Source organism: Poecile atricapillus, chromosome 3 (assembly GCF_030490865.1).
Source record: "Poecile atricapillus isolate bPoeAtr1 chromosome 3, bPoeAtr1.hap1, whole genome shotgun sequence".
Classification (NCBI taxonomy): Eukaryota; Metazoa; Chordata; class Aves; order Passeriformes; family Paridae; genus Poecile; species Poecile atricapillus.
Window position 1 is genome coordinate 29,764,852 of NC_081251.1, and position 12,626 is coordinate 29,777,477.

General features: G+C 40.6%; 1 protein-coding gene across 1 annotated transcript in view; it reads left to right on the plus strand.

The window, feature by feature from the left end:
- The first annotated feature begins 1,704 nt into the window (after positions 1-1,704).
- The window catches only part of SDHAF4 (succinate dehydrogenase complex assembly factor 4), a 28,432-nt gene continuing 17,510 nt past the window's right edge, over positions 1,705-12,626 (plus strand). The window contains exons 1-2 of the mRNA XM_058833859.1: positions 1,705-1,879; positions 4,157-4,309. Coding sequence (XP_058689842.1) covers positions 1,720-1,879; positions 4,157-4,309 — 313 coding nt within the window. The 5' untranslated portion in view covers positions 1,705-1,719. The remainder of the gene's footprint in view (positions 1,880-4,156; positions 4,310-12,626) is intronic.

Genomic DNA, 12,626 nt, shown 5'->3' on the forward strand with positions numbered 1-12,626 from the left:
TGATGGAAAATTTACTCTGTAACCATGAAACAACCTTGTTTCCAAGTTGGTGCTATTTACCTAGCCCTGACCAGGTGTGGTGTTCAGATAACCAAAGTTCTTCACGTGGTCTTAGAGGCAGAGGAGACATTTAGGCAATATCAGTACACTTGCAGCCCAGGGCACTCTTGGTTGTGGTGCTTTACAGATAGTCAGTAAACAAAGAAGTGAAAACCAGAAAAGAAAACACTCAGCTTAATGACAAAGTAGAAGATTCCTGTGGTGTATGCTACCTTTGTTTTTACCAATGTTAAGATCTATTATCTCCTTAGCCAAAATATCTAGAAATTAATAATTCAGGAGTTACAAGTGAATTTTGACAGAAATACAATAAAGACATGAAATGTGTTTTGAAGACATAATTTTAGGTGGATAAACAGTACCTCATTAATCTTTCACTGCTATTTCATTCTTGCCATTTGAAATTTGGCATGTATGCTTGTATGTATGATGTATGCATACATGTATGATTTTTCATGGATTGTGTTAAGCAGTTTAGGTGCAGAGCTTACTAATACTTGGTCTGTACAGGCAGCTTAGTAAGTTTTTTTAAGGAAAGGATTTCATGTTTTTATTGTACTGAACACATAAATAATAAGTTCTTGAACTTTGGTGAGCTCTGTTTAGGTTTATTTCTTGCCGCTTTTGGGCAGAGCATTTTTTTCTGCATTCGTCTTTATTCTCTCTAATCTAGAGGCCCAGCATCTTGCTGTTAAAATGTTGAATGGAAAGGGTTTCATTATTTTCAGTCTCTATTGTCTAATTAACCATGTTATAAAGGGCTGATTGAGAAAATGTCACTTGTAAGGCAGTCAGTTAAATTTAATCACTTCCAGTGTGTAGGCATTGCCAGATGTAGCTCAATAAACTCCAGGGAGTGCTGCTGCTCTTTAATTTACCAAGATTTACTTTCTTAAAGCTTTCATTTGTAAACGAAAATTGCTATTTAAAATTCAGATCTCCAAGTTACCTTCTGCAGGTTAGTATCTGTGGAGAGAGTGAGTAGTGTTTTATCAAAGAACAAGGTTAGCAGGAGAAGTTTAAAGAGTGACAAAAAGCGAAAGTTGGCATGCTCAAAACATGAACTGCAGTTAACTAACTGGAGCGTCACTCCATGCACACAGGTGTTGCTTATCCCACGGTTAGGTTTATAGTGAGTGTTAAAAGCAGCTTCCCTGGTTTAAACTCGGCAACAGGAAAGATGCCGTCTGAAAGCACAAACACTTGTACATAACTGTAGTGTTAGCCGAAATTCCTTCATGTCCTAAGCAGCCTTTGTATATTATTTGAACAATGTACAATTTTTTATATTAAAAACAAAAAGCAAAATGAAAACCCTAGCTGGACTGCACTACACATTGAGGGGAAAACGGGTACTTGCAACGCTGAACTCTTCACTGCATCGAAGAAAGAAGACATGTTTGCCCAGGGGCGGAGAGAAGAGTTACAGCGTATTTCTCGAGCACCTCTGTGAGCCCGTAGCTGCGTTCATCGGGACCGTGGCTCCCCAGGCGCCGTTCGCCTCTGTTTACCGGAGCCGAGGAGCAGCGCAGGGCCACGTGAAGCCGCTAAAACAACCCTGACCGGGGCCGCGTCCGCTGCCCGCCCCCGGCTGCAGCCGCTGCCGCCTTGGGCGCCTGCGCGGCACCGCTGCCCGCCCCGCACGGCTCCGATCCGGTCATGGCTCTGCGGCTGCTGCGCGCCGCGCCCGGGGCAGCGAGTAAGAGGCGGGCGGAGGGCGGGAGGGCCCGGGCTGTGCCGCGGAGGGGCTCCCCGGCTCCACTGCCCTTCCTCTCGCAGGACCCAGCGAGCCAGGGAACAGGGCGGGTGCCGCCCGCGGGTACCGGCGCTGGGGGGCTGGAGAGCGCCCAAGATGGCGGCGGGTGAGGAGTGCGACACGTCCCGCCTCCTCAGCCGCGGGGCCGTGGGCTTTCACAGCTTTCCCCACACCTTCCATGTCCCTGCAGTTTCCCTGCTCTCCCCCCTTCCCCCCCTCCTCCCCCGCCCGTTCGGTATTAATGTTCTCCCCTGTACTGGAAACCTACTGCTATCGGACAAATGAGTTTATTACAGAGGTTTTCTTGCCCTGTCGTTCCTTCGTACTTCTTAATGGCAGTAAAATGTTAGTGGTGTAATGTTTGAAGAATAGCGGGAGGAAACATACTGTAGACCTAGAAGTTACTGCTCTGTGCCCTTCACCTGAGGAAATTGAGGTGGTTTGTTTATAGAGGAGTAAGGCAGACTGGATAGCAGCCTGTCCCACAGGCCTCCGCTTGGGCTGTTTGTTGGGTGCTTCCCTTTCAGTCAAAAGCTGAGGTTGTGTGATGTTATTGGTACAGTACTCCTAAAACAAACCAGTACGCTGTATGGTAATGGAAGAGCTGTTAAAAAATTGTTGTTAGATGTTTGTGCTCTATTTGGCTGTCAGGTTCGTGGCAAGATACGGCTGATGCTCTAATCATCTGAGCATCCCGATGTGTGCTCAGCTCCCACTGCATGGATGGCTTTTTTAGGATAACTCACAGGCTGTGAATCACTTCAAAAGATGGAATACTGTAACACAGCTACTTTAAAGACTTGGGATTTTCGACTTTAAGTTCAGTTATATAATTAATAAATGGGAGGGCTTTGTGACACCGGGTAAAAAAGGAGGGAATCAAAGATCAGTCTGTAGAATGTGGTTTGCTAGTGTTGATAGTTAATCTCATCTTTTTCAGAGATGATTAATGTTGAACTTCTGTCACTTCTCTGTCAAGAAGGGTGTATTCTCGTCAAAAATATCAAGAAAATCTATCAAGAAAAATGGATTTTGCCTCTTCTCTGGTGACCAAGATAATCAATTTTGTACCAGTACCGTAATCTGATCTTTATTTGAATTTGGACTAGAATACCAGCTATAATTTAATTTTCTAGCTGACATTTCTTCTGGCTTACTGAAGAATGACAAGAAGCTTGACAGAAGTAGAAAGAAACGTTTGCGACAGATTAGATCCTTTACTGTTGATAGTTTGTTAAGTCATGCTTCAAGCAAAAAAAAAAAACCAAAACCCCACCAAAAAACAAAACCAAAAAAAACAAGCCACCAAAAAAAACATTACTCCTTTGGGGCCTTGGCAGACATAATACAGTTTATGTGGCTGTAGGGTTTGATATTAAAGATGTGGTATCGTAAAATTAATGAATATGCTGATTCTGGGAATAAAAGTGTGTTGTTGGTGTATATTAAGGTGTCAGTCAAATTGACAGTGCTTGAGAAGGCTTCCTGATTTAATCTCCTTAAGAAAGTAGAATAATAGTTCCTTCAGGTACTTTGCACCCACTTGGTACAGGGTGGATTTCTGTTTAAATCTTGCTGCTTAAGAAATGTCAGAACTGCTTTAGGCACTTGTCCACAGCCAAAATATTTTTAGTGGATGGTTTATGCTCACTGTGGACATTGGGCTTTTTTAACCAAAATGTTAGTAGGACTTTAAAGGAAAAAATGTTAATGCTTTTAATGAAAGCATTTGCATGCAGTTACATAATTGAACTTAAACATGCTCAAAGATTTTCCTGCTTTTGACTACCAGCTGAATTATTCTACCATCCTAAGGGAAACCCAGCTATCCTCTGCCGACATTTTGGGAAACCTGTTACTAAGGGAACGTTTTATTTTTTTAAACCTTCCTTTGGAAAAGCAGAAGCTTTTTCTGACTAAAAAGTTGCTGGAAATGATCCAAGACATGGAAATCAGCAGGTTTCTTGGAGGAGGTTAGGATTTCTCCCGGAAAACAGACTGTACTGGTCTATGCTAGCATAATTACTGTTTAAGAATCTAAAATACAAGAAAGTAACAGCGAGGATAAGTTCAAGCAGTTTAAAATACACTGTTTATGTGAACTGAGTTATACAACTAACACAATTTTGCCTACATATGTTTCTAGGGCCAAAAATAATTATCTGTGCTGATTTCTTAGGTGTTCATGAGTTGAATGTTAAAAATTTTTAGAGTTTGTTTTCCTGCCTTCCTCTCCCTCATCCCTGAAGAAGGGTTTTTTCAGAGGTGCTCTGGTCAGTCACAGCATTAGTCAGTGTCAAACTCCCACATTTATGCTACATGTGTCCGTTTGCTTGATAGAGTCATCACTTCTTTGCCACTCGCGGAGCAGCTCCAGCTCTAAGCCAGGAGGAAGGTCTGAACCTGCAAAGCAGCCACTAAAGAAACCAAAGTTACCAGTAGGTCGGTTTGATGAACCAGAAGAGTCCAGTATGGAGAAGGAACCCCTGGAAAGTAAGTAATGTTTTACAAAATGGGAAGTTGTGTTTTAAAGGCAAGGCTGTGCTGATGTCAGTTTAAGAAGGTGACAGGTATTCAGCACTCTTTAGAATAATTTTCTAAGCTGGTTCTGAAGAAAAAAACAGGCAGGGCAGTGGGCACAAATTGCAGCAAATGGTGTACCAGTGGAGAGGAACCTTCAGAACAACCATGGTCAAACATTGTAGCAAGTCACAGAGAGAAGCTGGGCTTTCTGGGCTCTTGAAGATAAACAAATTTGCCTGGGTGGCCTGACTTAGTGCCAGCCCTGCCTTTAGCAGGGCTGGGGACAAGTACTTGCCAAAGGTGCCTTCCACCACCACAAAGCGTTGCATGATTCAGAGAAACATATCTGGTATTGGTCTGTAATAGTTCAGCTGTAAATGGTGCCAGTAAACTCACCAGGGCAGCAGCTACTTTGTAGTATTCAAAAAGCCTGTTTTATTTCTTAGTCGATAAAACATTTCTGATTCATGCTGCATTTTGTGGCCAACATTTCTTAGACTTGCAGGCAGTGTTTTGAAAAGAAATAATTAATACTGAGTTTGCTGAGCATCTCAGTGAGGCCTGGACAGACCTAACAAACTGGTGTGGTTGTGTTCTGGGGACCTCAGTGGGGCTGCATGACAAAATTGAGATACAGATCATCAAGTGAGATACATCACTTCTGAACTAAATAGGAACATAAGTTTTTTTTGTCACATGAGAGAAAGACAGAATCTCTTTCTTCTTTTTAATTAGCCATCTTCACTTAACTAAAAGCCATAGTCATGCTTTGTATAAATCACCATAGTGTGATGTTCTGCTACAGTTCATCAGTAGCAATAACCCATGTTTATCTATTTTGAGGTCTCAAGGACAAGCTCTTCAGTGTCTTGATAGATTACTATAAATATCCTGACGACAAAATGACTAAAAAATCATAGAATCATAGAATGGTTTGGGTTGGAAAGACCCTTCAGGATCATCAAGTTCCAACATTCCTGCCATGGACAGGGTTACCTTCCACTAGAACAGGCTGTTCAAAGACCATTGCAGCCTGGCCTTGAACTTTTCCAGGAATGGGGCATCCACAGCCTCTCTGAACATCTTGTGTCTCACTATCCTCACAGTAAAGAGTTTCTTCCTAACAGCTAATCTAAACCTACCCTCTTTTATTTTTAAGCCATTCCCCCTTGTCCTGTCACTACATGCCCTTGTTAAAAGTCCCTCTCCAGCTTTTTTACAAGCCCTCTTCAGGTACTGGAAGGCTTCTAAAAAGTCTTCACAGACTTTTGTGCAGACTGAAGAACCCCAATTCTCTCAGTCTGTCTTAATAGGAGAGGTGCACCAGTCCTGTGATTGTCTTAGTGGCCTTCTCTAGACTTGTTCCAGCAGGTTCACCTCTTTTTTGTGTTAAGAATTCTACACAGTACTCTGGGTGGGGCTTAGGCTTTTGTTTTGTTTTGTTTTAAAACAAATATTTATTATACAAGAACTTTCAAAGAGGCAACGCAAAGAATAACTTTCAACTACTTGCAGCAAATGAAACGCAAGTTTCTTCTGGCCAACATCTTCATGAATTAAGTATTAACAAGTTGATGCAATATTTTCTTCTCTCTCTTCTATATACAGAATATATTCTGCCTTACCATGGAAACAGGAAGCCAGGTCTGAAAGCACTAACATCCTGGGGAAAAGAAATACAGACTGATCTATTGTCTACAAAAGAAAGGCAGCAGAGTGCCCATTGGAAGCAGAATTTCCTTAGTCTGTAGACAGTACGTTGTTAAATCATTCAAACACATTATCCTGCCCTTCTGTACAGTGCTGATGACTATCCAAGACTACATCCAATTCTTTGGATGTAGTCTTGGATAAACTTGGAAAAGTTATTTTCCAGAACTGGATGTGATACTGTCTCACAAGAGCATTGCCACTCACCTCCAGAAAATTAAAAAGTAGCATAGCTGTTACATCTGTCAGAGACTCCATATTCAACATCCAGGCAAGCCAGTGCCATGCATAGTTCAGTCCATCAGGATGTGCCCATTATTCCATAAGGCCACCAGAGTTGAATGATAGTAGCATAAAGACAAATTATTCCTTACATTCATTTAAGAAACTGTTCTTCTTCTTCCACCTTAGAATCCTTAATTTCATATCCAGAATCCTCAGATACTCTTCCACAGAAGTCCCCTCTTTTCATACAGGGCAAAATGGTGCTTTATGTGCAGCAGAGCTAAAATAATGTTTCCAACTCCAGAGTGTATTACCCTGAGGCCACCACAGCCATTGGGAGAGCTGCATCATGGCAAAGAACTGCTTCTGCTTCTCCTTCTTTCATTAATTTATCCACAAGTTTATCATTGTATTGTTGTATTCTTGCATTATAGAATCTCCACACAATTTCAGATTGTGGCTCACTTGAGAGCTAACTCACAGTTGGAGTTACTGTGTAAGCAGCTGCTTAGTTCTCATCTTTTTATCCCCAGGAAAATCAACGCCATCACTGCTTCATTTAAAACATGCAAAAGCAATATCTTTTGTTATTTGCTTAGGTATTCCAAGTTTGGAGCAAGACTTAAGGTCTCTTTAGTTGCACCTGTGTTTTTTACATGTAATACCATCAAGAGTTTGCAAACTGCCTGTTGTATTATTAGGAAAAAACTATGAGTTGAAGCTGGATTTAGAATTCCCACTGCTCTGTAGCTATTGTGGAGAAATCTTTGGAGCATCTGCATGCACTGTCAGCACGTCAATAGTGCTTTGATATTGGGATGATGACATGTACAAAATAATATCAGGTGCATTTGCACCCCTTGTACTGCCAGAGGTGCTCAGATACTGAAGTTTCTTTTCCTGGTCTCTATCAGTTATGAAACAGGCATCCTGGTATGCCATCCTGTATAGCCTGTAGTTGCATGAGTTTCTTCCATGACTTTTCTTTTTGTCTGCTGTCCAGAATTTCTGTTGTTGTCTTTTCTCATTTTCAACCCTGCACCTGTGTTGCTCCCCAGGGCTGAGTTAGGGATATGACTGAGGGAGTCCCAAGTTAGGTGTATATATGGGAAGCTCTGGAAAATCAGCATGGAAAGGGGCATGTGGGGTACTGTGAATTTCTGGGAGCCCCACAGTCTAGTGCAGGATGAGACTCAGCTTAGGGTGGTGCTGTGGCACAAGTACTTCGTGGCTTGATGGTCTGAGTTAACTATTCTTTGGAGATGGCCATGGGTAAAGGTGCACTGAGTAGTGTAAGAATGTTGGCTGGCATACAGAAAGCTCTGTGGTGTTTGAGAAAGTAGCGTGAGCTGGCAGTGTGCTTCTCTTTTGTAGCAGAGTAGGGGGTTGGATGAAAAGCTGGACATGATCCAGCAGTGTGTGATTACAGCCCAGAAAACCAAATCCTGGACTCCATCAAAAGCAGCATGGCCAGCAAGTCAAGAGAGGTGATTCTCCTCCTCTGCTCTCATGTGACTCTACCTGGAGTGCTGCATCCAGCTGTGGAGTCCTCAGCGCAAGAATGGCATGGACCTGTTTGAATGAGTGCAGAAAAGGGACACAAAGATGATCATAGGGCTAGAGCATCTCTTCTACCAGGACAGGCTAAGAGAGCTGGGGTTGTTCAGCCTGAAGAAGAGAAGGCTTTGGGAAGATCCAGTTGTGGCCTTCTGATGTCTAAAGGGCATTTATAAAATGTAGAGAAGGAGTTTTCATACAAGCAGATAGTGATAGGACAGGGAGCAGTAGTTCTAAGCTAAAAGAAGGCAGGTTTGGATTAGATATTAGGAAGAAACTCTTTACTCCAAGGGTGGTGAAGCATTAGAACAGGCTACCCAATGAACCTGTGGATGCACCATTCCTGGAAGTGTTCATGGTTAGGTTGGATGAGTCAGCTATCCAACCTGGATGTTTTAAATACAAGACTAACAGAATCTTGACTAAAATTCAAGCTGAAATTGAAACAGAGTGCTTAAAATTAGAGAGACTTAAACAGCAAGTGACCTGGGGTTTTAGATTTAGTGAACATAAGTACAGAGTACCTGAATGATGCAAGTTCTGACTTGAGAACCTGTGGTCTTTTTATGCTCCTGGACATTCAGTTGCTACTTTATTTGCATGACTGAATATGATCATACAACAGAAAATAATTTTATAGGACTTTGAGAAATGTTTAACTCAAGGTTGCCATTCAAAACAAAAAATAATTTATTTGTCTTTGAAAATGAAACTAAAAGGAAAACATCATAAATTATAGCATCTTTATATTTGTCAACATTATAGAAATTTTAATGAACTTTCCCTGTTATTTTAGAATTCCCTGATGGAATAAATCCTACTACAAAAGAGAGGGGTGGACCTAGAGGCCCTGAACCTACACGTTTTGGAGACTGGGAGAGAAAAGGACGTTGTATAGATTTTTAATATTTAAATATCTGTATTGCTAATAAAATATTTCTAGTTGATGAAAAATATAATGTACAGAAAAAATCTCACCTGGATTTGTCGTGCTTATTGTTTCTGTCATGCCACCACATTCTGTCATGTGATGAAGTTTCTGAATAATGCAATGTAATTAAACACAATGCTGCAGCTCAGATTATGGAGCTGTTAGTGGCTCAATGTCTGCATGATCTTTAATACTATTTACATTGTGCAAGTATAAGTGCAAGTATAGTGGTGTGAAATTGGTATTCAGGGGCTTATTGAGATGTATAAGAGCTTGTATTTCTATATGAATGTAAAGATTTATGTGGTGGTGTAAAAGTGTTGAAAGAACTTTGCATTTCATGAACTTGGACATCAGTCATCAAAAGTAGAACCAACTCTGAGGAGATCAGTAGGTCACTGACTTCATGCAGTGGTTTCATGGTAAAAGTCCCTTTACTCAAAAACCTTCCTTCTGTCCCCATTGCATTGGGTTGGGTGTTTTTTCCTGTTTGTAGGGACAGTCTTGTCTCTGATTGATGACTGTAAGTAGCACAATGGAAATGGAGACTAGGTTTTGGAGAGGGTCAGCTCTTGATTGCAAGTAGTGTAGAGGTGCTCTATTTGCAATTCTAGAACACCGTTCTTTATCACCTGTCTTCTTCATGCTATTTGCATCAGCTTTGCTTTTGTAAGTGGAGGTGCCCTTTTGCACATACTTTAGCATACTGCTTGGGAAAAATACAGCATTACTGTCTGAAATCTTATGATCAAAGGGGACAGATTCCGTCAGGTGATCTAATATTGCAAGTCTTTAAGTTACCTGGCATCAAACTAAATATATTTCAGCCAGACTGAGCTCAGTTCTTCATTCAAGAATTTTCCTAGTCATAAGTACTGTAGTAGAGTAGTAGTAGAGTGCAAATCTATCACTCGTGTAAGTACTTACTAATGAGAATGTTGTCATTATTGAAATGTGTGAACGTGTGCTCTATTTCTGTGCAAGTTCTTTTTGATAGTCTGAACAAATGGGTCTTCTCTAGTCACAGAGAAAGGTATGGGTTTTGCATTACTCTGGCTCTGTGTCAGCTTTGCCCAGCTTTGCCTTTGTGTGGTTTAACAAGAGCATTAAACAAGAGCAGCCTCCCCTGAAACTCACTTGACTGGCAGCCAGTGGGGGAGCTGCTTGTTGAAATCTGATAGTTTGTGTATCCAGTGTGTATATTAGAGACATACACACTGTCTTGCTCTAGTTGTGAGTTTGGAAGTTTGTCTCAATGTGATGATTCCCTGCAAAAATACCAAACCTGTTCAGTTATAGCTTTATCAACCAAATACCTCACTGACAAGCAAAATTATATTAACAAAAGCATATTTCTCATAAAAGGTGTTAATTAGTGGTAATTACATTTTGAACCTTTAAATTCTACAGTATGGCTTGAATATTGGAAAATTGGTTTGTATTTATATCCAATTCATTCTAGTTTCCCTTCTGTAGAGTGAAAGATCTTTCCAAAATCTATTGGCATTTTCAGTTACCTAAAGATAAGCTGGGTCAGCTGTCTTTAATATATCCTGTTTGTTAATTATTTCTAATAATGTTTTGCCTTGCCTTTTCAATTGCTGGTGTGTTGGAAAATACTTTCTCACACAGTACACAGCCTTTTCAAACAGGAAGTGGAAATTTTAATTGGAAGCTTCTGCCTTTTCTGCATCATTATTAATAGGCTTAACATCTTAATTCATGAAGAGGTGGTAAAATACTGCAGTATTTTAGTATTTTTCAATTCTAAATCTTTTCCATGGATTGTTGCATTACTTCATTATCTTCTCATACCAGGTTTTACCCTTCCCAGCACACGCTTCATGAATGAAGCTGTTCTTCTTGGCATTTACTTCTTGGCATTCCTGATTTTCAAATCCAATTGCTTTCCTCAGCATCAACTGCAGGTGCCTTCCTCCCTGCATGCAGAATTATGCTGTTTTGATTTAGCGTATGAAGAACTGCTCTCACTTTCCCATCATTTTCTTTACATTTAGGTCTCTTATCTTCGGTCTCCTTTAGCTTTGTGATTAAGGGCTGACCCAAGTACTGTCCAGGCCCCTGCTTGTCACCTTTCATGCGGGTGGTGACTGCTGCTGTCAGAGCCACAGGCAGGCAGTCCTTCCTGTCAGAGGTCAGGCAGGTCCTAGGCACTCCATGCCAGTATCCATGAAGTACCTGGATGTGGAAGATAATTCTGAGAGCACTAGCATCTGTACCAGTAAGACAGAGTGTCTCATAAAGGCAGGGATTTTGCTTTCCTTCAAAAACAGAATCACAGAATAATTTAAATTGAAATAGACCTCTAAGATCATCAAGTCCAACCATTAAACAAGCACTACCAAGTCTGCCACTAAATCTGCCACTGAGTGCCACATCTATGCATCTTTTAAATTCCTCCAGGGATGGTGACTCAACCACTTCCCTGGGCAGTCTGTTTTAAGCTTGACAGCCCTTTCGTTGAAGAAATTTTTCCTAAAATAAAAAGCCTGTTGTTAACCCATGTTATAAATAGCTGAAAAGGAATTGGTGCATGGGAGATAGAGGATACCACTTCTGTCTTGAGCAGCTTCAGGCCTTTTTTACCACCTCCCAGGTCGGTGGCAGTAACCAAGTATTTGCTTAACTTGTTTATTGGAATGTGTCAATAAGACATAGGAAACTGAACATATAAGCAAAATAATATGTAAGAGCCAGAGTGAATGCCAGGGGGCCCTCTTACATTGTCTGGCAATCTGGCATTTACAAAAAAAGAGGAGCCCTGGGCTCCAGTAACAGATTAGCACAAAATCCTTTGGTGCTGCAAAATCTCTTGTGGTACCTGTCAAAGTGATCAGGGATAGAATGTAACAAATGATACAATGGTATTGTAGGGTACAAACGATCATTTCTCTTTGTTTTCTTGCAGAACCTGCAGTCAGCACTTTTTCAGAGCTGTTTTCCTGCTCTTCCCAGATAATTGCTATTAACAATTCACTGGAATTTAGCATTAGGGTGAGAAAACAGCTTGGGGTATTACTATTAGATCAGCCATAGATACGGTTTTATAATAAATACTGATTGAATATTTTTTTGAACTCTTTATTAGCATAAACAGTGTAGAGCAGCAGGGGTTGTATACTAACGTTTTCTGTTAACTTTCTTGAAGACAAGGAAAAATTGTTCTGTGTGTGTAAGCAAATTCTTGCAGTCCTGAAGTTTCAATTTACAGTTAAAGAAAATATATGCTTTATATTGCCTTGTTTGGAAAGTATGTATTTCAGTGTTAATTCTATTAAGTTGAAACACAGGATATGTAATAGAAATTGCATACAGTGAAATTACCTGTGATGATAGCATATGTTTGTAAAGCACCATAGAATGTTGTTACAAATCTTTACTATTTTTTCAGTTGGCTGCAATAAATGATGACAAATTCCAGTGGTCTGTAGTGACAGATGAATTACGTGCCTTTTTATTACCCTTATTTTGGTATTCGAATTGAAAAAGCACCACACCATCTTGTTCTGAAATGTCAGGAAAAGGAGGAAAACTGTATTAATGTATAAAACAAGCAGTTTTGGAAGTTCTTTGTTTTTTGTAATTGTTCATGAGTCAATACGCAGTATCAGGTATATCAGAGCATAAGGAAATGGTTTGAAATGTGTTTCCATGTGCTGATGGAGATCAAAATCATGCACATTTGTGGTCACTTTCTTGTTTTTATAAAATGCAATATAAAATAACTTTACTTTTCTGGTGGTCAGTGTTTCGTATCAGACCAGCTGAGATGTGCAGGCTGCATTCTAATGTGGGTATGGCCGTGCTCCCTCTTCCAGCTCCAAAACTGCTGCTTGTTTAGGG